The sequence below is a fragment of the Ovis aries genome, chromosome 4, assembly GCF_016772045.2.
Source record: "Ovis aries strain OAR_USU_Benz2616 breed Rambouillet chromosome 4, ARS-UI_Ramb_v3.0, whole genome shotgun sequence".
NCBI lineage: Eukaryota > Metazoa > Chordata > Mammalia > Artiodactyla > Bovidae > Ovis > Ovis aries.
In genome coordinates, this window is record NC_056057.1 from 89,966,252 (window position 1) to 89,991,155 (window position 24,904).

A 24,904-nucleotide genomic window follows, 5' to 3' on the forward strand; every position below is an offset into this window, starting at 1 on the left:
TACTCTTACTGAGTCTGGTTTTTATGTGTATGCTTCTTTAGAAATTGTTTGGCCTTCCCTGGTGGCTCAGATGATAGGGAATTTGCCTGTAATGCAGGAGACCTGGGTTCAATTCCTGGGTTGGGAAGATCCCCTGGAGGAGGAAATGGCAACCCATGCCAGTATTCTTGCCCTGAGAATTCCATGAAAAAAATTGCTTAAGATAGTGAATTAATTCACATATGAACTCACTTGGATCTTAACAATCTGACCTTCTTACGGTTTTACAGCAATCTTGCATGAACCTAGACAATTACTTGAATACTATACTGAATCCTTATATAATCAACGTCACTCTAGCAGCCAAAATGTGTAGCCAAGTACTTTGCCACGAGAAAGGAGTGTGTACAAGGAAAGACTGGAATTCAACGGACTATCTTCACCTGAACCCAATGAATTTTGCTATTCAAAGACAGAGACGTGGAAAATACACCATACATGGGAAACCCACACTTGAAGACCTGCTACAATTTTCTGAAAGTTTTTATTGCAGGTGTTATGCCAACATCCACTGTAAAAAAAGGGATATAAAAAACATTCGTACTATTAATGTATGTTTTGCTGAAGATATTTGTATAAAAGCTTCTCTAAACTCAGACTACAGTGAGCACTCTTCTAGCCAGAAAGAGATATCTTCTACCACTTTTAGCCCTGTCTCATCCTCCATACCAACTGCCAAAGTGTCTGCACGTGTTCCTGGGAAAGATCATGTGTCCCTCAAAATCAGGCTTTCAGAGGAAGCCCTCTCCAACACCATCCAAAGGGGCCATAAGAGTGCTGACTGGAAAAATACATTCCGTCAGTTATACATTCAAAACATTAAAAATGAAACAAACTATTAAAATATAAATTCAGTGATTATTAGGTTTCCTATCTGTATGTTTTATGTTTTGATTTTTTTTTGCATTATAATAGTTTATAACTTCACGACTGAGTGACTTCCCTTTCACTTCTCACTGTCACGCATTGGAGAAGGAAATCGCAACCCACTCCAGTATTCTTGCCTAGAGAATCCCAGGGATGGCAGAGCCTGGTGGGCTGCTGTCTATGGGGTCGCACAGAGTTGGACATGACTGAAGCGACTTAGCAGCAGCAGCAGCAGCAGTAGCAGCAGTAGCAGCAATGATTTTTAGGCAAATGATGATACCTATATATTTGAAGTTTTACATTTGAAATGTGAATAAAAACTCATGGCCAAGATAGTATTTTAATTTTTTGAGCAAAGATTGCATTTTCATGATCAAATTTAACTTGAAGTTAGTACTGATTGATAAAGAATTGTGATCAGCATCTTTTATATTCAAAATCATAGGGCAGTGTTATTACTAAATGCATTGATGCTACATTTTACTTTTGAAAGTCAAAGTAGCCTCTTGATAATTAAGATAGCATAGAATTTTCTTTGTAAGATGATACCCATTTTTTAAAATTGCCAAGTTCAGTTCAGTTCAGTTCGGTTAAGCCGCTCAGTCGTGTCCGACTCTTTGCGACCCCATGAATTGCAGCACGCCAGGCCTCCCTGTCCATCACCAACTCCCGGAGTTCACTCAAACTCATGTCTATCGAGTCAGTGATGCCATCCAGCCATCCCATCCTCTGTTTTCCCCCTCTTCTCCTGCCCCTAATCCCTCCCAGCATCAAAGTCCTTTCCAATGAGTCAACTCTTCGCATGAGGTGGCCAAAGTACTGGCATTAGTTTGCGTTTATTTAAAAATTAAATAAATACGATGTCAAATTTATGAGAAGAGAGTTGACTGCTTTCTAGAGAATTTCAAAGGAACCTATCATAACAATGCTCAAAATTAAGAACTACTGAACAAAATGATCTGCTAAATTCTTTTAGCCCTAGCATTTTAAATTGCAAGTCTGGTGTTGTTTCTTAATTAGGAACTGCCCATTCGTGATTTACTCATAAAGTTTTGGAGCCCTCCAAATCATTCTCATCCTCTCCACTTGTTAAACAATAAGCAGAATGATAAAAACTATTACAAACTTTCTACATGATTTGTCATTCTCTGAAAATCTTTTCTTTTGCTATAATGAAATATCTGTCATCTCCTAGCTCATAATTTCCAAAAGTATAGCAAACATTTCACATAGTGTGATGAATACATACTGAGAGATGTCTGTTATATTCTTGGTTCTATCAGAGACTGATTATAAGGCCTATGATACTTGGAGATACTGTGTTCTTCTGCAGAAAGTAAAAGTTTGAATAATGTCAATTTACTGCAAATGAATGTCTTTATTGGTAATTTGCAATAAAATACCAAAAATATTAAAGCTCAACATCATATTTTTTTAAGTAATATCCAAAGTGCACTAGTCTATGTCAGCATAGAACTATGTTTTTTTTTTAGCTATTTCATCTTGATAATTTGTTTGAATTGTGTTTTATAGAAAGATAAACTTTACAAATTATCCTGTTAACTTTTGTACACAGTTTACTGTCTTCAAAGTTCACATATAAATTATTCTAATTTTAATTCTTGATATCAAATTTGACAATCTTGTGTACCTAAAATGCCTTGTTTCATCTAAGCAGTTATTCACATCCTTCATATAGCCGTTGTTGAATGTTTCTTCTCTGTTAGGCTAAATATTAAGCAGGTTCAAGGTGAAGCAGCATGCTTCTTGCTATCTGTGAGCTTGTGGTATATTTGAAAAAGACAGACATTGAAAGTGGAAACTTACAGCAAAATGTGTGAGAAGAGCTACTATAGTTTAGCATGCTCTTGTATACAAACAAGAGCCTGAGGGAGAGAAGGATTTCAAAGACACCATGAGAGATATGAAGTGTCCATTACCTTGAAGACTGAATAGCAATTAGTGCATCCGGAGATATGAGATAGAAGAAACCTTATTAGAACAGAACACTGATTGTGATGATCAGAGTTGTATTCAATAGACGGCCATGTGGTGAAGGCTGCTGTAAACCACATCAAAAAGTTTGGGCCTTGCAAGGAAGATGCTGCCAAACTGCTTGACCTGCCCCATTTTCCCCATGTGCAGTTATCACACAAAAATTTCTCTCTTTTTGCTTCCCATCACCTTCCTATAAAGTAAACATCATAAGGACAGGTGTTTGTTTTTCTTGCTGCTGTATTCACAATGTAATGGATAGCCTCTGAGACTTAGTAGGTGCCCACTAAATATTTGTCAAACAAATAAAAGACAATGGGGAGAAATTTTAAGTGTAGGAGCTGTCATGACAGAAGGGATCCTCTCGAACTAATGCTGCCCTTTTCCTTAGTTCTGTCCTTCAGTCTTTGTTCCGATTATGCTTCTACTGACAAAGCCACAAAAAGAGACAATTTTATAGTGATCTGGAAAGGATGCTACAGTTGAACTCTCTTCCTTAGAATGCTTAAATGGCTGTTAGGTGATAGAATGGAGATAGTAAGGTGAATTGGAAAAGGAATAGATTTTGGAGTTGGACAGTTACAAAGGCAAATCCCAACTTCCAACATTTACTAGCTTACAAGCCTGAGAAACTTAACCTGGCTCAGCTTCTATTCTAATAAAATGGCACTAATACATATTTTTTAGGGTTCTTGAGAGGATTGGCTCATATAATACACAAAAAGAAATTTAGCCTTAGAAATAACACAGTAAGGACTTCCCTGGTGATCCAGTGGCTAAGAAGCGGCCTTCCAATTCAGGGGATGTGGTTTGACCACTGGTCCCAGAATTAAGATCTCTGAAGCCTCAGGGTAACCAACGAAACCTGTGCATCACAACTACTGAGCTTGAGTGCTCTAGAGCTCACAAGCCACTCCTAGAGAAGCCCATGCATCACAACTAAGGCGTAATGCAGCCAAATAAATAAATAAATAAGAAACGACACACTGAAAGTCTTTGGGAAAGGGATAGATATGTTTTTAATGGTTACAGAAGATGCCTGTATTACTGTTGTTGGATGGAGTGTCGAAACAATAGACTTTTATCATGGCAAACTTTGCCATGAACCCCGTGGAAAAAAGAGGCTACTAAATAGAAAAAAGACACTTGGCAGGAATATTTTGTATAATACACCACTTTGTATATGGTTAGGTTCATAGAAGCAAAGTTGTTTCCATTTTGATCCAGAATTTTTGCCAGGGATCATATTTGTGTCTGAGATACAAAGAAAATAAAACAGTATCCCTGCTCTTCATGAACTTGCACACTGATGGTGATGCTAGGCATGTAAACAGAACTTGTCCATAGAATCTGTGATATACATAAAGTATAAAAATTGAAGTGCTGTAAGAACACAGGTTCATCTAACTACAGTTTAGTTCAGTTCAGTTGCTCTATCATGTCCAACACTTTGTGACCCCATGGACTGCAGCACACCAGGCTTCCCTGTTTATCACCAGTTCTACTCAAACTCATGTCCATCGTGTCGGTGATGCCATCCAACCATCTCATCTTCTGTCGTCCCTTTCTGCTCCTGCCTTCAATCTTTCCAGCATCTGTGTCTTTTCCAATGAATCAGCTCTTCACATCAGGTGGCCAAAATATTGGAGTTTCAGCTTCAGCATCAGTCCTTCCAAGAAACACCCAGGACTGATTTCTTTTAGGGTTGACTGGTTGAATCTCCTTGCAGTCCAAAGGGCTCTCAAGAGTCTTCTCCAACATCACAGTTTAAAAGCATCAATTCTTCTGTGCTCAGCTTTTTTTATAGTCCAATTCTCACATCCATACATGACTAGTGGAAAAACCATAGCTTTGACTGGATGAAAATTTGTTGGCAAAGTAATATCTTTACTTTTAAAAATGCTGTTTAGGTTGGTCATAGATTTTCTTTCAAGGAGCAAGCGTCTTTTATTTCATGGCTGCAGTCACCATCTGCAGTAATTTTGGAGCCCCCCAAAATAAAGTCTGACACTGTTTCCACTGTTTCCCCATCTATTTGCCATGAAGTGATGGGACCAGATGCCATGATCTTCGTTTTCTGAATGTTGAGCTTTAAGCCAACTTTTTCACTCTCCTCTTTCACTTTCATCAAGAGGCTCTTTTGTTCTTCTTCACTTTCTGCCATAAGAGTAGTGTCATCTGCATATCTGAGGTTATTGATATTTCTCCTGGTGATCTTGATTCCAGCTTGTGCTTCTTCCAGCCCAGCGTTTCTCATGATGTACTCTGCATAGAAGTTAAGTAAGCAGGGTGTCAGTATACAGCCTTGACATACTCCTTTTCCTATTTGGAACCAGCCTGTTGTTCCATGTCCAGTTCTAACTGTTGCTTCCTGACCTGCATACAGATTTCTCAAAAGGCAGGTCAGATGGTCTGGTATTCCCACTTCTTTCAGAATTTTCCACAGTTTATTGTGATTCACAGAGTCAAAGGCTTTGGCATAGTCAATAAAGCAGAAATAGATGTTTTTGGGGAACTCTCTTGCTTCTTAGATGATCCAGTGGATGTTGGCAATTTGATCTCTGGTTCCTCTGCCTTTTCTATATGCAACTTGAATATCTGGCAGTTCACAGTTCACGTATTGTTGAAGCCTCGCTTGGAGAATTTTGAGTATTATTTTGCTAGCATGTGAGTTGAGTGCAATTGTGTGGTAGTAGTGAACATTCTTTGGCATTGCCTTTCTTTGGGATTGAAAGGAAAACTGACCTTCTCCAGTTCTGTGGCCACTGCTGAGGTTTCCAAATTTGCTGGCATATTGCGTGCAGCACTTTCACAGCATCATCTTTTAGGATTTGAAATAGCTCAACTGGAATTCCATCACCTTCACTAGCTTTAGTCATAGTGATGCTTCCTAAGGCCCACTTGTCTTCGCATTCCAGGATGTCTGGCTCTAGGTGAGTGATCACACCATCGTGGTTATCTGGGTCATGAAGATCTTTTTTGTATAGTTCTTCTGTGTATTCTTGCCACCTCTTCTTAATATCTTCTGTTTCTGTTAGGTCCATACCATTTCTGTCCTTTATCAAGCCTATCTTTGCATGAAACGTTCCCTTGGTATCTCTAATTTTCTTAAAAATATCTCTAGTCTTTCCCATTCTGTTGATTTTCTCTATTTCTTTTCATTGATCACTGAAGAAGACTCTTACCTCCTTGCTATTCTTTGGAGCTCTGCATTCAAATGGGTATGTATTTCTTTTTCTCCTTTGGCTTTAGCTTCTCTACTTTTCTCAGCTATTTGTAAGGCCTCACCAGACAACCATTTTTCCTTTTTGCATTTTTTTTCCCCTTGAGGATCGTCTTGATTCCTATCTCCAGTACAATGTCATGAACCTCTGTCCATAGTTCTTCAGGCACTCTATCAGATATAATCCCTTGAATCTCTTTGTCACTTCCACTGTATAATTGTAAGGGATTTGATTTAGATCATCCCTGAATGATCTAGTGGTTTCCCCTACTTTCTTCAATTTAACTCTGAATTAACAGAGAGTACTAGATGGAACTGGGGCTTCCCAGGTGGTGCTAGTGGTAAAGAATTCATCTGCCAATGCAAGAGACATAAGAGATGTAGATTCAACCCTTGGGCTGGGAAGATCCCCTGGAGAAGGGCACAGTATTCTTGCCTGGAGAATCATGAGCAGAGGAGCCTGGTGGGCTATGGTTTACAGGGCTGCAAAGACTTAGACACAACTGAAGCAACTCGGCAGATACACATGCACTCACTAAAGGACCTGAGTAATTTAGTTTTAAAAGATAGGGAATTAATTTGTTAGATATAGATAACATTGTTAAACTTTCAGTAGCATACAAAACCTGTCTCTTTACCAGGAGAAGGCTCAGTCCCAAAGTTATTAGAGAAAACATATGCCTTTATTTCTGTAAGTGAATTTGAAAGGAGAATAACATATAGTAGACCACTGGATTTATTGCATTCAGTTCAGTTCAGTCTCAGTTGTGTCTGACTCTCTAGCACGCCATGGACTGAAGCATGCCAGGCTTGCTTGTCTATCTCCAACTCCCAGAACATGCTCAAGCTCATGTTCATTGTGTTAGTGATGCCATCCAACCATCTCATCCTCTGTTGCCCTTTCTCCTTCTGCCTTCAATGTTTCCCAGCATCAGAATCTCTGCTAATGAGTCAGTTCTTTGCATATATTCAATATTATTAAAAAATGCTGGAAAATTCTGAAGGAGATGGGAATACCAGACCGCCTGACCTGCCTCTTGAGAAACCTGTATGCAGGTCAGGAAGCAACAGTCAGCTGGATGTGGAACAACAAACTGGTTCCAAATAGGAAAAGGAGTACGTCAAGGCTGTATATTGTCACCCTGCTTATTTAACTTCTATGCAGAGTACATCATGAGAAATGATGGGCTGGAGGAAGCACAAGCTGGAATCAAGATTTCCAGGAGAAATATCAATAACCTCAGATATGCAGATGACACTACCCTTATGGCAGAAAGTGAAGAAGAACTAAACAGCCTCTTGATGAAAGTGAAAGAGGAGAGTGAAAAAGTTGGCTTAAAGCTCAACATTCAGAAAACTAAGATCATGGCTTCTGGTCCCATTACTTCATGGCAAATAGATGGGGAAACAGTGGAAACAGTGAGAGATTTTATTTTGGGGGGCTCCAAAATCACTGCAGATAGTGATTGCAGCCATGAAATTAAAAGACGCTTACTCCTTGGAAGGAAAATTATGACCAACCTAGACAGAATATTAAAAAGCAGAGATAATACTTTGTCAACAAAGGTCCATCTAGTCAAGGCTATGGTTTTCCAGTAGTCATGTATGGATGTGAGAGTTGCACTCTAAAAGAAAGCTGAGTGCCAAAGAATTGATGCTTTTGAACTGTGGTGTTGGAGAAGACTCTTGAGAGTCCCTTGGGCTGCAAGGAGATCCAACCAGTCCATCCTAAAAGAGATCAGTCCTGGGTGTTCATTGGAAGGACTGATGTTGAAGCTGAAACTCCAATACTTTGGCCACCTGATGTGAAGAGCTGACTCATTTGAAAAGACCCTGTTGCTGGGAACGATTGAGGGCAGGAGGAGAAGGGGACAACAGAGGATGAGATGGTTGGATGGCATCATCAACTCAATGGATGTGGCTTTGGGTAGACTCCGGCAGTTGGTAATGTATAGGGAGGCCTGGTGTGCTGCAGTTCATGGGGTCGCAAAGAGTCAGACATGACTGAGTGACTGAACTGACTGACTGATGAGAATTAAACAGATATTTCTAAGAGATGCTGAAAAACAATTTAAGGATATTTGCTAAGCAATAATGAAATCATGAAAAGTGGTGTTAAAAAATGCCCTTAAAGACTTCCCTGGTGGTGCAGTGGGTACGAATCGCCTGCCCATACAGAAGACACAGGTTTGATCCCTGGTCTGGGAAGATCCCACATGCTACCGAGCAGTTAAGCCTATGTGCCCCAACTACTGAGTCTGCACTCTAGTGCCTGCAAGCCGTGACTTCTGATTCTGTGTGCTGCAACTACCAAAGCCCACATGCCTAGAGCTTGTACTCCACAACAAGAGAAGCCCCAACAATGAGAAGCCCATGTGCCACAACTAGAGAAAACCCTTGCAAAGCAATAAAGACCCGGCACAGGAAAAATTTAAAAAATAATGCTTAATTTTTTTAAAAAAGCTCATGCCAGTGAACTTTGCATCAGTATGTCCATTTAGGAAAATTAATTGTTGGATTCTTAATCTATGCAGATATTATGCAAGCACAAACATGACTAACAGGAAACAGCCCACAGGAATATATAGGAAAAAAAAAAAGAAAAGCAGAAAGAGGTGAAATAAGAACTATTTCTAAAATACTAGCCTTTATTTGGTTCAGTTCAGTTCAGTCACTCAGTCATGTCTGACTCTTTGTGACATGAATCGCAGCACGCCAGGCCTCCCTGTCCATCACCAACTCCCGGAGTCTACCCAAACCCATGTCCATCGACTCAGTGATGTCATCCAGCCATCTCATCCTCTGTCGTCCCCTTCTCCTCCTGCCCTCAATCCTTCCCAGCAGTAGGGTCTTTTCCAATGAGTCAACTCTTCACATGAGGTGGCCAAAGTATTGCAGTTTCAGCTTCAACAACAGTCCTTCCAATGAATACCCAGAACTGATCTCCTTTAGGATGGACTGGTTGGATCTCCTTGCAGTCCAAGGGACTCTCAAGAGTCTTCTCCAACACCACAGTTCAAAAGCATCAGTTCTTCGGCACTCAGCTTTTTTTTACCATCCAACTCTCACCGCCATACATGACTACTGGAAAAACCATAGCCTTGACTAGACGGGCCTTTGTTGGCGAAGTAATGTCTCTGCTTTTCAATATGCTGTCTAGGTTGGTGATAATTTTCCTTCCAAGGAGTAAGTGTCTTTTAAGTTTATGGTTGCAATCACCATCTGCCGTGATTTTGGAGCCCCCCCAAAAAATAGTCTGACACTGTTTCCACTCTTTCTCCATCTATTTCCCATGAACTAATGGGACTAGATACCATGATCTTCGTTTTCTGAATGTTGAGCTTTAAGTCAACTTTTTCACTCTCCTCTCTCACTTTCATCAAGAGGCTTTTGAGTTCCCTTTCTGCCATAAGGGTGGTGTCATCTGCATATCTGAGGTCATTGATATTTCTCCCAGCAATCTTGATTTCTTCTTGTGCTTCTTCCAGCCTAGCGTTTCTCATGATGTACTCTGCACAGAAGTTAAATAAGCCAGGTGATGATATACAGCCTTGATGTACTCCTTTTCCTATTTGGAACCAGTCTGTTGTTCCATGCCCAGTTCTAATTATTGTTTCCTGGCTGACATACAGGTTTCTCAAGAGATGGGTCAGATGGTCTGGTATTCCCATCTCTAAGAATTTGCCAAAGTTTATTGTTATCCACATAGTCAAAGGCTTTGGCATAATCAATAAAGCAGAATAAATGTTTTCTTAGAACTCTCTTGCTTTTTCCATGATCCAGCGGATGTTGGCAATTTGATCTCTGGTTCCTCTGCCTTTTCCAAAACCAGCTTGAACATCTGGAAGTTCACGGTTCACATATTGCTGAAGCCTGGCTTGGAGAATTTTGAGCATTGCTTTACTAGCATGTGAGATGAGTGCAATTGTGTGGTAGTTTGAGCATTCTTTGGCATTGCCTTTCTTTGGGACCAGAATGAAAACTGACCTTTTTCAGTCCTGTGGCCACTGCTGAGTTTTCCAAATTTGCTGGCATATTGAGTGCAGCACTTTCACAACATCATCTTTCAGGATTTGAAATAGCTCAACTGGAATTCCATCACCTCCACTATCTTTGTTTGTAGTGATGTTATATAAGGCCTACTTGACTCCAGAGTCCAGGATGTCTGGCTCCAGGTGAATGATCACATCATCGTGATCATCTGGCTCATGAAGATCTTTTTTGTACAGTTCTTCTGTGTGTTCTGAATTGTGGTGTTGGAGAAGACTCCTGAGAGTCCCTTGGACTGCAAGGAGATCCAACCAGTCCATTCTGAAGGAGATCAGCCCTGGGATCTCTTTGGAGGGAATGATGCTGAAGCTGAAACTCCAGTACTTTGGCCACCTCATGCAAAGAGTTGACTCATTGGAAAAGACTCTGATGCTGGGAGGGATTGGAGGCAGGAGGAGAAGGGGACGACAGAGGATGAGATGGCTGGATGGCATCACTGACTTGATGGACGTGAGTCTGAGTGAACTCCAGGAGTTGGTGATGGACAGGGAGGCCTGGCATACTGCGATTCATGGGGTTGCAAATAGTTGGACATGACTGAGCGACTGAACTGAACTGAACTCTGTGTGTTCTTGCCCCCTCTTCTTAATATCTTTTGTTTCTGTTAGGTCCATACCATTTCTGTCCTTTATTGAGCCCATCTTTGCATGAAATATTTCCTTGGTATCTCTAATTATCTTGAAGAGATCTCTAGTCTTCCCCATTCTATTGTTTTCCTCTATTTCTTTGCATTGGTAGCTGAGGAAGACTTTTTTTTTTTAATCTCTCCTTGCTATTCTTTAGAATTCTGCATTCAGATGGGAATATCTTTTTTTCTTTTCTCCTTTGCTTTTCACTTCTCTTCTTTTCATAGCTATTTGTAAGGCCTCCTCAGATAGCTATTTTGCTTTTTTACATTTCTTTTTCTTGTGGATGATCCTGATACCTGTCTCCTGTACAGTGTCACGAACCTTCATCCATAGTTCATCAGGCAGTCTGTCTATCAGATCTAGTCACTTAAATATATTTCTCACTTCCACTGTATAGTCATAAGGGATTTGATTTAGGTCATACCTGAATGGTCTAATGGTTTTCTCCACTTTCTTCAATTTCAGTCTGAATTTGGCAATAAGGCATTCATGATCCAAGCCACAGTCAGCCCCGGTCTTGTTTTTGCTGACTCTATAGAGCTTCTCCATTTCTTTATTTGGTAATGTAGTAGTAAAAAAAAATGAATTTCTCAAATTTTAATAAATTGGCTGTTGGCAAATTAATTGATCTTTCGAAGATGTTTGACCCACTATGAGGAAGAGGACTATTAGGTATACGCTGTTTGGTGTGATTAGATAGTTGAGGACTGTGAGGACATTTACTTGCCATGTATCTTCACGCTGCACTTTTGAAGTGATTTCCAGCCTGTGTTCTTTCTAACCCACTCCTAGATAAGCTTAGCAAAGGCGCAACCACATGCTGGGATCCTATGACACAGCACAATTCCTGGCACAGAATAGGTGCTCGATAAAAAGTTGCGTAAAAAAGGTTGTAGTGACTATTGAATATAATTACTACAGACTGAAAGTAAATTTGATGTTTTTAATTCAGTTGTTTAGCTACCTTGTGTTGAATGCATTTTTGGTTTACTTTGCCAGAGGGTATTTATTTTGGAACATTTCGTTTAAAATTATTTTCATCTTTGGAGATGCTCCCCACCACTCCTCTTTGTTTTTGCGGGGTACATATTGAAAATGATCTTACTCCTAACTTCCTGTTTAATAATAATAGTAACAGTCATTTATTTTCTGCATCTGTGGATGTTAACATCTGAAAACACCTTTCTGGCAGGGAATGGACTGCACTTTCCAGGACTAGTCAAGTCTCACAAATAGCAAAAAGCATACAATTTGATATGGAAACTAACCAATCCAAGTCCTACCTCCTCTATGGGCCTGCACATACCAGGAGGCTATACTCTTCTGCCTTCATCATCCTAGGTCCAGATTCCAGAGAACTGGAGAGCACCTCTTTAGCCCTGTTGGGGTTCAGGACACACAACCCCAAATTATGGCACATTGGTTACTGAATTTTTTCAAGTTCAAAGAATTTGAGAAAAGAGCGGAAGCAGGAAGATCCTATAAGTCCCTCCCCATTCCACTTTTCTTTCCTGAAATAGGCCAAAAGACCCTCATGTGAAAGGTGTGCCCTGTGGACCTGGAGGGAAGAAGCAGATTTTTCTCTGAAGGCCAAAGAATGCCAAAAAGAACCTAAACAACTCACCGTGCGGTTTCCTCCAGTTTCCTACAATTACCTCATACTCTTTTTAACTCCTTGTATTTCTCCCCCACTGCCCTTCTTCATCCAGCCTAGAATTTAACCACACAGGTTGAACTGTTTTCTTCGGTCTTCATATTTTTGATAAAGGTACTGCGGCTGCTGCTAAGTCGCTTCAGTCATGTCCGACTCTGTGCTACCCCATAGATGGCAGCCCACCAGGCTCCCCCATCCCTGGGATTCTCCAGGCAAGAACACTGGAGTGGGTTGCCATATCCTTCTCCAATGCATGAAAGTGAAAAGTGAAAGTGAAGTCACTTAGTCGTACCTGACTCTTAGCGACCCCATGGACTGCAGCCTACCAGGCTCCTCCATCCATGGGACTTGCCAGGCAAGAGTACTGGAGAGGGTTGCCATTGCCTTCTCCGGATGAAGGCACTAGTGCACCATAAAACATATTAATAGATTTGTATGCTTTTCTCCTGCTAATCCACCTTTGTCAGTTTAATTTTTAGACCCAAGGACTCCAAGCTGGAGGAGCACATAGCAACCCACTCCAGCATTCTTCTCTGGAGAATCCCCATGGACAGAGGAGCCTGGTGGGCTACAGTCCATAGGATTACGAAGACTCAGACACGACTGAGCCACTAAGCACGCTCACGCACATGCGCACCTGCACACACATACGCATGTAAGGACTGTAAGAGGATCAAATAGAATGTTTTCCTCCATGCAGCCCAAAGCCTGCTAAAGTTATTAAAATGAGCCAGTATCTGTTTACCCTGGAATGAGTTCTCTCCTACTCCTGCATCTGTGTTTTGTTCAATGGCTGGTATTCCTCACATGGTCCTCTGCATACCCACTCAATCACCTTTATAAATGAAGACTCACAGAACAAATGGGGAAGCAGAAATACGTTTTCTCTTTGTAGTGTTTTGTTCGTCTGTGTAAGTTCGTAAGTCTACCTATCAGAGTAAATGAACAATATGCCCATTTAAAAGTGTTCTTTGTAGACTAACTCTGAAAGGATCATCTCTCATGGAGAAGTCATTTTTGGAAAGATTTTGAATTACTATACTTGGTGAAGGGAAGTTTCCTTTGAATTTGACAAGCAGTGCAATCTCAACCCTGGGTACAGGACTGATATTTCAGGACTCAGCAGTTTGCCCACCAGTGTCCCCAGCTTAGAGGACTAAGACTCACATGATCTGTTTCACAAGCAAAGCTTCTGGGATTGTGTCAACACAGTCATCCTGCACAAGATACTGACATCTTGATGACACTGAAATCTCATATAGTGTGTTTAAACTTTGGAAAGTGAAAATCTATTGATAAAACCCATCAATAAAATTGAGAACTGGATTCTTATCTTTTCTCCTCTGCTTGCAGTCAAAGGGTGAGGGAAGGAAGGAGGTGGGAGAGAAGAAAATAAAAGGAGAGAAGAGGTAAGGAAAAAGAACTAGAATGCTTTCTCTGATTCTACTGAGGACTGTAATTTGCACTGGATTAAAAGAAACATCTGATGCAGACACAATCAGCCTTCAATTCCCTGTAAAAGCCTAGAGTAGTTGTACTTGAATGCCCTACTTGGGCTCACCTGAATAAATGTCTCCTTCTTCCCTTGCCGCAGACTTCTTTTAAGAGGCAAAAGTGATGAAGGCACAAAGTGGTGGCACTGTTTGGGATGCACCAAATTCACAAGGGGCTGTATACTTGGAGGTTGTGGTACAAAGTCATTAAGATCTTAAAAGTACTCCAAAGAGACAGAGATGGACGACAACCACATGGAAAGATGCTCATCATCACTAATTGTGCAGTTCAGTTTAGTTTGAGATGCTTCAGAGGGCCCTCACATTAGGCTGATTTTGTATGTTAAATTGCATAGAAAACATTGTCAAATGAGTAATGATAAACTTCTTAGTTATTCATTCATTACATGAATGAATATTATTAATACAAATATTCCAGAAATTATATGAAATTCCAAAAATTTGAAATGGCCTGGTATGTTGTCAGTCATAATTCTAGTTATTATCTTAAAATGTCGTCTGTCACAGAAGTAGCCAAATTTTCTTAACAATTGCATTGTAATTAAATCTTTAACCATGCTTTTAAGTCTTTTGTCATTTCAGTTCAGTTCAGTCAGTCAGCCGTGTCCGACTCTTTGCAACCTCATGAATCGCAGCACTCCAGGCCTCCCTGTCCATCACCAACACCCAGAGTTCACTCAGACTCACGTCCATCGAGTCAGTGATGCCATCCAGCCATCTCATCCTCTGTCGTCCCCTTCTCCTCCTGTCCCCAATCCCTCCCAGCATCAGAGTCTTTTCCAATGAGTCAGTTCTTCGCATGAGGTGCCCAAAGTACTGGAGTTTCAGCTTAGGCGTCATTGCTTCCAAAGAAATCCCAGGACTGATCTCCTTCAGAATGGACTGGTTGGATCTCCTTGTAGTCCAAGGGACTGTCAAGAGTCTTCTCCAACACCACAGTTCAAAAGCATCAATTCTTCGGCGCTCAGCTTTCTTCACAGTTCAACTCTCACATCCATACATGACTACTGGAAAGACCATAGCCTTGACTAGATGGACCTTTGTTGGCAAAGTAATGTCTCTGCTTTTCGATATGCTATCTAGGTTGGATGCTGGGGTACTGGCTCAGCAGGATCCAGGGATACCCTAAGGATGGACGGCATTGGCGAGAAAGAGAGAGAGATAGAGAGACCAAGCTCGGGTATGAAGCAGGGTCTGCTACTTTATTTTTTCAAGGCGTTTTTATACCCTGAATTTGCACGTTAAGGATGACTAAGCAAAAGTTAGTTTAACATTACATCAGTTTGTCCTTTATGACACCCAGGATGTTATCTGTATTCTTTTTTGTTTATGAAAGTCTTTTCCATAGTAGATTTTTGTGCATTGTCTTCTGGCCTTGGGGCCTATCGACATTTTATGACTTTTTCCTACAGGCTAGATGAATGTAAAACCTGTTTTCTGTAATCTATTCTTTGCCTTGAGCTTAACAGAAAAGTTGCAGTCTCATAGGGTAAAGGCACAGCAGGTTGCAACATAGTAGAAATGTAACATAATGGTCAGTTCTTTTGCAGAAGTCATCAGCTAAATTATTCAATTGTCTTATTGTTTTCACACTAGGGCTAAACTCTTATTTTTCAAATCCCTAACTATATTAACACTGAAACCATACTCACAGAAAACTAGTCAATCTAATCACACTAGGACCACAGCCTTGTCTAACTCAATGAAACCAAGCCATGCCTGCGGGGCAACCCAAGATGGGCGGGTCATGGTAGAGAGGTCTGACAGAATGTGGTCCACTGGAGAAGGGAATGGCAAGCCACTTCAGTATTCTTGCCTTGAGAACCCCATGAACAGCATGAAAAGGCAAAATGATAGGATACTGAAAGAGGAACTCCCCAGGTCAGTAGGTGCCCAATATGCTACTGGAGATCAGTGGAGAAATAACTCCAGAAAGAATGAAGGGATGGAGCCAAAGCAAAAACAATACCCAGTTGTGGACGCGACTGGTGATAGAAGCAAGGTCTGATGCTATAAAGAGCAATATTGCATTGGAACCTGGAGTGTCAGGTCCATGAATCAAGGCAAATTGGAAGCGGTCAAACAAGAGATGGCAACAGTGACGTCGACCTTCTAGGAATCAGTGAACTAAAATGGACTGGAATGGGTGAATTTAACTCAGATGGCCATTGTATCTACTACTGTGGGCAGGAATCCCTCAGAAGAAATGGAGTGCCCATCATGGTCAACAAAAGAGTCTGAAATGCAGTACTTGGATACAATCTCAAAAACGACAGAATGATCTCTGTTCATCTCCAAGGAAAACCATTCAATATCACAGTAATCCAAGTCTATGCCCCAACCAGTAACACTGAAGAAACTGAAGTTGAATGGTTTTATAAAGATCTACAAGACCTTTTAGAACTAACACCCCAAAAAGATGTCTTTTTCATTATAGGGGACTGGAATGCAAAAGTAGGAAGTCAAGAAATAGCTGGAGTAACAGGGGAATTTGGCCTTGGAATGCGGAATGAAGCAGGGCAAAGACTAATAGACTTTGCCAAGAAAATGCACTGGTCATAGCAAACACCATCTTCCAACAACACAAGAGAAGACTCTACACATGGACATCACCAGATGGTCAACACCAAAATCAGATTGATTATATTCTTTGCAGCCAAAGATGGAGAAGCTCTATACAGTCAACAAAAACAAGACCAAGAGCTGACTGTGGCTCAGATCATGAACTCCTTATTGCCAAATTCAGACTTAAATTGAAGAAAGTAGGGAAAACCACTAGACCATTCAGATATGACCTAAATCAAATCCCTTATGATTATACAGTGGAAGTGAGAGATAGATTTAAGGGCCTAGATCTGATAGATAGAGTGCCTGATGAACTATGGAATGAGGTTCGTGACATTGTACAGGAGACAAGGATCAAGACCATCCCCATGGAAAAGAAATGCAAAAAAGCAAAATGGCTGTCTGGGGAGGCCTTACTAATAGCTGTGAAAAGAAGAGAGGCAAAAAAGACAAGGAGAAAAGGAAAGATATAAGCATCTGAATGCAGAGTTCCAAAGAATAGCAAGAAGAGATAAGAAAGCCTTCTTCAGCGATCTATGCAAAGAAATAGAGGAAAAAAACAGAATGGGAAAGACTGGAGATCTCTTCAAGAAAATTAGAGATACCAAGGGAATATTTCATGCAAAGATGGGCTCTATAAAGACAGAAATGGTCTGGACCTAACAGAAGGAGAAGATATTAAGAAGAGGTGGCATTAATACACAGAAGAACAGTACAAGAAAGATCTTCATGACCCAGATAATCATGATGACATGATCACTAATCTAGAGCCAGACATCTTGGAATGTGAAGTCAAGTGGGCCTTAGAAAGCATCACTATGAACAAAGCTAGTGGAGGTGATGGAATTCCAGTTGAGCTATTTCAAATCCTGAAAGATGATGCTGTGAAAGTGCTGCACGCAATATGCCAGCAAATTTGGAAAACTCAGCAGTGGCCACAGGACTCAAAAAGGTCAGTTTTCATTCCAATCCCAAAGAAAGGCAATGCCAAAGAATGCTCAAACTACCACACAATTGCACTCATCTCACATGCTAGTAAAGTAATGCTCAAAATTCTTCAAGCCAGGCTTCAGCAGTACATGAACTGTGAACTCCCTGATGTTCAAGCTGGTTTTAGAAAAGGGAGAGGAACCAGAGATCAAATTGCCAACATCCGCTGGATCATGGAAAAGCAAGAGAGTTCCAGGAAAACATCTATTTCTGCTTTATTGACTATGCCAAAGCCTTTGACTGTGTGGATCACAAGAAACTGAGGAAAATTCTTCAAGAGATGCGAATACCAGACCACCTAACCTGCTTCTTGAGAAATCTGTAGGTAGGTCAGGAAGCAACAGTTAGAACTGGACATGGAACAACAGACTGCTTCCAAATAGGAAAAGGAGTACGTCAAGGCTGTATATTGTCACCCTGCTTATTTAACTTCTATGCAGAGTACATCATGAGAAACGCTGGACTGAAGACACACAAGCTAGAATCAAGATTTCCAGGAGAAATATCAATAACCTCAGATATGCAGATGACACCACCCTTATGGCCGAAAGTGAAGAGGAACTAAAAAGCCTCTTGATGAGAGTGAAAGAGGAGAGTGAAAAAGTTGGCTTAAAGCTCAACATTCAGAAAATGGAGATCATGGCATCCGGTCCCATCACTTCATGGGAAATAGATGGGGAATCAGTGGAAACAGTGTCAGACTTTATCTTTTTGGGCTCCAGAATCACTGCAGATGGTGACTGCAACCATGAAATTAAAAAACGCTTAGTCCTTGAAAGAAAAGTTATGACCAACCTAGATAGCATATTCAAAAGCAGAGACATTACTTTGGCGACCAAGGTCCATCTAGTCAAGGCTATGATTTTTCCTGTGGTCATGTATGGATGTGAGAGTTGGACTGTGAAGAAGGCAGAGTGCCAAAGAATTGATGCTTTTGAACTGTGGTGTTGGAGAAGACTCTTGAGAGTCCCTTGGACTGCAGGGAGATCCAACCAATCCATTCTAAAGGAGATTAACCCTGGGATTTCTTTGGAAGGAATGATGCTAAAGCTGAAACTCCAGTACTTTGGCTACCTCAGGAGAAGTGTTGACTCATTGGAAAAGACTTTGATGCTGGGAGGGATTGGGGGCAGGAGGAGAAGGGGACTACTGAGGATGAGATGGCTGTATGGCATCACGGACTCAATGGACGTGAGTCTGACAGGACTCTGGGAGATGGTGATGGACAGGGAGGCCCGGTGTGCTGCGATTCATGGTGTTGCAGTGTCGGACACGACTGAGCGACTGAACTGACCTGAACTATATTAACAATAGTTATTATTGTACACCCTTAGCATATTAAGAGCAAAAACACAGCAAGCAAACATTGATCCAGTAACAACTTCATAGAATAATATTTTTTATGTTTTCTAATAGGGCTTCCTCACCCCCTGAAGGGCTCTGTGCCTATTAGGACCTTTTGTGTGTTCAGGTTTTTTATGCTGTTTATGATTAAGTTCTTGTGAACTGTCATGTGCATTAGTACCAAGGGCATAAACACATTTGTCAAGCAAACTAAAATGCTAGCAAAAAGGGTTTAGATTGAAATACTCTTTTCATCCCAGATAATCTTATAGGATGCCACTGTCCGGGGGATATATTGATTAGAGTTTTAAGTTGATTTTGTTTGGAAAGAGATTGGGGAAGGCCTTATGCCTGTGTCACAGAAATTAAGGAGCAGCCTAGTATAGCAAGCATCAGAAAGATAGATATCATTTTTAAGGTGAGTGCCAGGGCAGCTTTTCGAATTCCCTGGAGTCCTGATCTGCCTTGCTTGTCAGGTCTTCTCCTCATGACCTTGTCATGGGTGGGATCTCGTGTGCTGGCTCCTGGCAGTTGGTCATAACTTTTCTTCCAAGGAATAAGTGTCTTTTAATTTCATGGCTGCAGTCACCATCTGCAGTGATTTTGGAGCCCCCCAAAATAAAGTCTGACACTGTTTCCACTGTTTCCCCATTCATTCCCCATGAAGTGATGGGACCAGATGCCATGGGTGGAGCCAAAGCAAAAATAATACACAGTTATGGATGTGACTGGTGATAGAAGCAAGGTCCAATGCTATAAAGAGCAATATTTCATAGGAAGCTGGAATGTCAGGTCCACTAATTGTTAGAGAAATGCAAATCAAAACTACAATTAAGTGTCACTTTACATCTGTAAGAATGGCATTATCAAAAAATCTACAAACAATAAATGCTGAAGAGGATGTGGAGAAGAGGGAGCCCTTCTACACTGTTGATGGAAATGTAAATTGGTACAATTTCCATACTGGGGAATAGTATGGAAGTTTCTCAAAAAAACTAAAAATAGAACTCCTGTAAAACCCAGAAATCCTACTCCTGGGCATATTCCTGGAGAAAACCATAATTCAAAAAGATGCATGCACTGTAATGTTCATTGCAGCACTATTTACAATAGCCAGGCCATGGAAGCAACCTAAATGTCCATCAACAGAGGAAAGGATAAAGAATATTGGTCCACATGGGGACTTCCTGGGTCATCCAGTGGTTAAGAATCTGCCTGGCAATGCAGGGGAACTAAGATCCCACACAGGCCTCAACTAAGACCCTGTATGCCTAAACTAAGATTTATAGTCAAATAAAATATTTTTTAAAAATGAATTTTAAATAAGTTACCTATACATAATGGAACATTATTCAGTCATAGAAAGAGTGCCAATTCCAGAGGCATGGATAGACCTAGAGACAGAGTGAAGTCAGACAGAGAAAAACAAATATTGTATAATATCACTTACAAACGTGGAATCTGGTGTCTAGAAAACTGGTACAGATGAACTTGTTTGCAAGTCAGAAATAGAGACACGATTATGAATGCCAAGGGGGGAAGAGGATGAATTGGGAGACTGGGATAACTAATAAGAACTGGGAGATTGGGATTGATATGTATACAGTACTATGTGTAAAATAGATAACTAGTAAGAATCTGCTATATAGAACAAGGCACTGTACTCAGTGGTGATCTAAATGGGAAGGAAATCTACAAAAGAGAGGATACACGTAGCTGGTTCACTTTGCTGCACAGCAGAAACTAACACAAATTTGCAAAACAACTATATTCCAATAAAAATTTTAAAAGTCAACTCTTTGAGGCATTATACTTCCTGTGAGGAAAAAGTTTTACTACAGAACTTGTCTCTTTATGTCTAAACTTTGTTTAATATTTGAGTTGAGATGGAGCAATCAAGATGATTCAGTCTTATTTTACATTTTTAATCTCCAATAATTTTTTTTAAATTTGAACTTTTTATTGTGTATTGGGATATAGCCAATTAACAATACTGGGATAGTTTCAGGTGAGCAGAGAAGAAACTCAGCCATACATACTTCAAACTTCCCTCCCATCCAGGCTGCCATATAACATTGAGCAGAATTCCATTGAGCAGAATTCCATTGAGCAGAATTCCTATATAGTAGGACTTTATTGTTCATCCGTTTTAAATATTAAGCTTCAATATTTAAATGGAAACCCAGAAACACATATAGTCTTTTATATTATGTTGGTTTAAAAGCTTTTTTATTCTTTTAAAGTTGGAGCTTAACACCTAGGTGGCTATTTGTGATTGGTTGTCCTTAGTGTCTTGATTGTGTAACACTGAGTCACTTACAGGCTTAGATTTTTGGTTTGCTTATGTATGCTAAGAACCACCTTACTTTAATGGCCTCTTTGTTTAATTAATTAAACAACATATTTAACACAAATAAGGCTATGGTCCATAGTTGTCTATATCTACATCTCCCACATGACTATATATTTTAGGTGTCTGTCCACATTAGGACATTTCATAGTGACCATGCTATATTCCACTATATCACATGAAAAATTTTTTGAAAGTTCTCATTGACGGACATTCCACGTTCTGGAGAATTCCGCCCCCAGCCCAGGTATCAAAAATGCAGATTTGATAGATCTGTATTTAGAACAAATTTGTATTTGTATTTAGATAATACATGTTCTTGTCAGGATGAAATGGAAGGGCTAATGCAAAGGATGTGTACATTTTAACTTAGAGAGTTATTGCCAAATTTTCTTCTGAAAGTTTGTTCCTATTAAGGGTCTCACCAATAGTGAATGGGAGGGCCAATTTTCCTTACCAGCACTGGGGACTACCAAATTCTCTATTGTTATCCATAAGTAAAAATGGCATCCCAGTTTAAAGTACACATTTTTTTCATACTTTGTTAAGGGTATTCTGTTTTTTTTTTTTTTTTAATTTTTTTTTAATTTTTTTTTTTTTTTTAGTTTTTTATTTTTTAAATTTTAAAATCTTTAATTCTTACATGCATTCCCAAACATGAACCCCCCTCCCACCTCCCTCCCCATAACATCTTTCTGGGTCATCCCCATGCACCAGCCCCAAGCATGCTGCATCCTGAGTCAGACATAGACTGACGATTCAATTCACATGATAGTATACATGTTTTTCTTGCCACAATTTTTTTTTTCATAAGAGTAAAGCTTGTTTTGTTTCTCATATTGCTCAAAGTCTATTTTTAGGAGATGTTGCCGTTTCTGAAAAGTAAGGTATACCTTTTCCAGATATCAACAGATTACAATATGAAACAGGAAATCAAAGGCCAGGTTTAAAAAGAACATTTTATTTCCTCTGTCTATTACTTCTCGTGTGGCGTCAGTTTTGATTTTCATTGCTGTATTTTTAAACCACATCATTCACTGCTGGTGGTGGTGGCTTAGTTGCTAAGTCATGCCATTCACTTCTGACCCCATGGACTGTAGCCTGCCAGGCTCCTCTGTCCATAGGACTCCCCAGGCAAGAGTACTGGAGTGGGTTGCCTTTTCCTCCTCCAGGGGATCTTCCTGACCCAGGAACTGAACCCCGAGTCTCCTGAATTGCAAGCAGTTTCCTGCATTGCAGGTGGATTCTTCACTGTTGAGCCACCAGGGAAGCCCACATCAGTCACTCTGCATGTGTGTGTGTGTGTGTGTGTGTGTGTGTGTGTGTGTGTGTGTGCACGTGCGCACACGCGCACGTGATTAGTTGCTCGGTAGTGTCTGACTCTTTGTGACTCTATGGACTGTAGCTTGCCAGCCTGCTATGTACATGGGATTCTCTAGGCAAGAATACTGGACAGAGTTTCCATTCCCTTCTCCAAGGGATCGTCCTGACCCAGGGATCAAACTTAAGTATCCTGTATTGCACGCAGAGTCTTTACCATCTGAGTCATCAGGGATATCAGTCACTAGGAGCTACTAATCTATCCAATGAATCTCTTTGCATTCATGTAGCCATAAAACCTAATAAAATTGGCAAATGATTATTTTATAAGATATCTTTTAAAGAAAATTCTGGTAGTTTTTCATGAGAAACCCAATCTTTGGCTGAAGGAAATCGGGAAAGAACAAACTAATCCAAGTTTAGTCATCTGCAAGTTGTTGACCTTGGGTTAGATAGTTACATTCTGAGTCTATTCCCTCAACCTGGAGGGCCAGTTGTTGAGAAGATTAGAGAAAACATACAGGAATCAGCAGAGTGTTTGTCATAAAAATGGTAGGCGCTCGATAGTGATCATCATTTATCTGAACCCTTGATACACTTTCTGGAGTATCCCCTCTGAGAGGTGAGTTTAAATTTGAAATTAAACTGATCATAAAATTTCCAGTTTGAGGAACAGGATAACTAAAATATATGCAGAGTTGTTCTTTATTTAAAAGACCTAAATATGTTTGACTATCCCGCCCCTCTACGTTGTCACAGAGCACCTGATTTGAGCTCCCTGTGCCATGCAGCAAATTTCCACTGATCATCTGTTTCACATATGATAACTCATATGTTACTCTCTGAACTTGTCCCACCCTCTCCGTCCACCACTGCGTCCACAAGTCTACTGTCTGTGTCTGCGTCTCCACTGCTGCCCTGCAAATAGACTCATCAGTGCCATCCTTTTAGGTTCCATATAGATGTGCTTATGTATGATATTTGCTTTTCTCTTCCTGACTTACTTCACTATGTATAACACGTTCTAGGTTCATCCACCTCATTAGGACTGACTCAAATGTGTTCATTTTATGAGTGAATATATATGTACCACAACCTGCCTATCCATTCATCTGTTGTACACTATTTATAATAGTGGGAAAACTGGACAGCTACGTATAAAAGGATGAAACTAGAACACTTCCTAATATCATACACAGAAATAAACTCAAAATAGATTAAAGACTTAAATGTAAGCCCAGAAACTATAAAGCTCTTAGAATAAAACATGGGTAGTACACTCTTTGACATACATCAAGACATACAGCAAGATCCTCTTTGACCCACCAACTAGAGTAACAGAAATAAAAACAGAAATAAACAAATGGGACTTAATTAAACTTAAAAGCTTTTGCACAGCAAAGGAAACAATATACCAGATTAAAAGACAACCTATAGAATGGGATAAAATGCAAATGAAACAACTGACAACGGATTAATCTCCAGACTATATAAGCCACTCATATAACTCAACACCAGGAAAATAAAGAGCCCAATCAAAAAAAATAGTCAGAAGACCTAAACAGACATTTCTCCAAAGAAGACCTACAGATGGCTAATAAACACATGAAAAGATGCTCAACATTAGTCACTGTTAGAGAAATGCAAATCAAACCTACAGTGAGGTATCACCTCACAATGAGGATGGCCATCATCAAAAAATCTACAAACAATAAATGCTGGAAAGGGTGTGGAAAAAAGGGAACCCTTCTGCACTGTTGGTGAAAATGTAAACTGGCACAGCCACTATGGAGAACAGTATGAAGATTCCTTAAACAACTGGGAATAGAACTACCGTAAGACCCAGCAGTCCCACTACTGGGCATATATCCTGAGGAAAGCATAACTGAAAAAGATGCATGTACTCTAATGTTCATGACAACTTCTATTTGATTATTTTTTCTTCCAGGTGAGGAAACTGAGCTTTAAAATAGGTCCCATAGGTGGCAGAGCTGAAATGAAGATGTGAGTGGCTTTGACTGTAAGCCTGTGCTCTGCACCATCACACAACGATGCTCTCCCATAAAGTTATAAGCAGTAACATCACAGCACATCGAACTTAAAACTACTTCCAATTCCTTCTTTCTATTCCACAGCAGTACCTGACCATGGATGTCTGCCAACTGCTGAGACTTCTGTGACCCTAGGGCACAGGTGATCAGGAGACACTTAATTTTTTATATATACTTTCAAAGTGCAGCTTGTGCAGACTAAAGAAAATGACATTCAATGGAAGAAAGCTTAAGAAAAGCTACTAGAATTTTGCATCACCTTGACCTGTCCCTGGCCTCATTCATAACAAAATGAAAAACTTCACATTTTCAG

At 40.3% G+C, this 24,904-nt stretch overlaps 1 protein-coding gene across 2 annotated transcripts in view; it reads left to right on the forward strand.

Annotated features, from left to right (window-relative positions):
- The window catches only part of LOC101102143 (hyaluronidase PH-20-like), a 35,869-nt gene extending 33,541 nt beyond the window's left edge, over nt 1-2,328 (forward strand). For both annotated transcript variants that reach the window (XM_042248762.2, XM_042248763.2), the window contains one exon: nt 270-2,328. In XM_042248762.2, the coding sequence (XP_042104696.1) occupies nt 270-881 (612 nt within the window). In that variant the 3' untranslated portion in view covers nt 882-2,328. The remainder of the gene's footprint in view (nt 1-269) is intronic.
- The last annotated feature ends 22,576 nt before the right edge of the window (nt 2,329-24,904 follow it).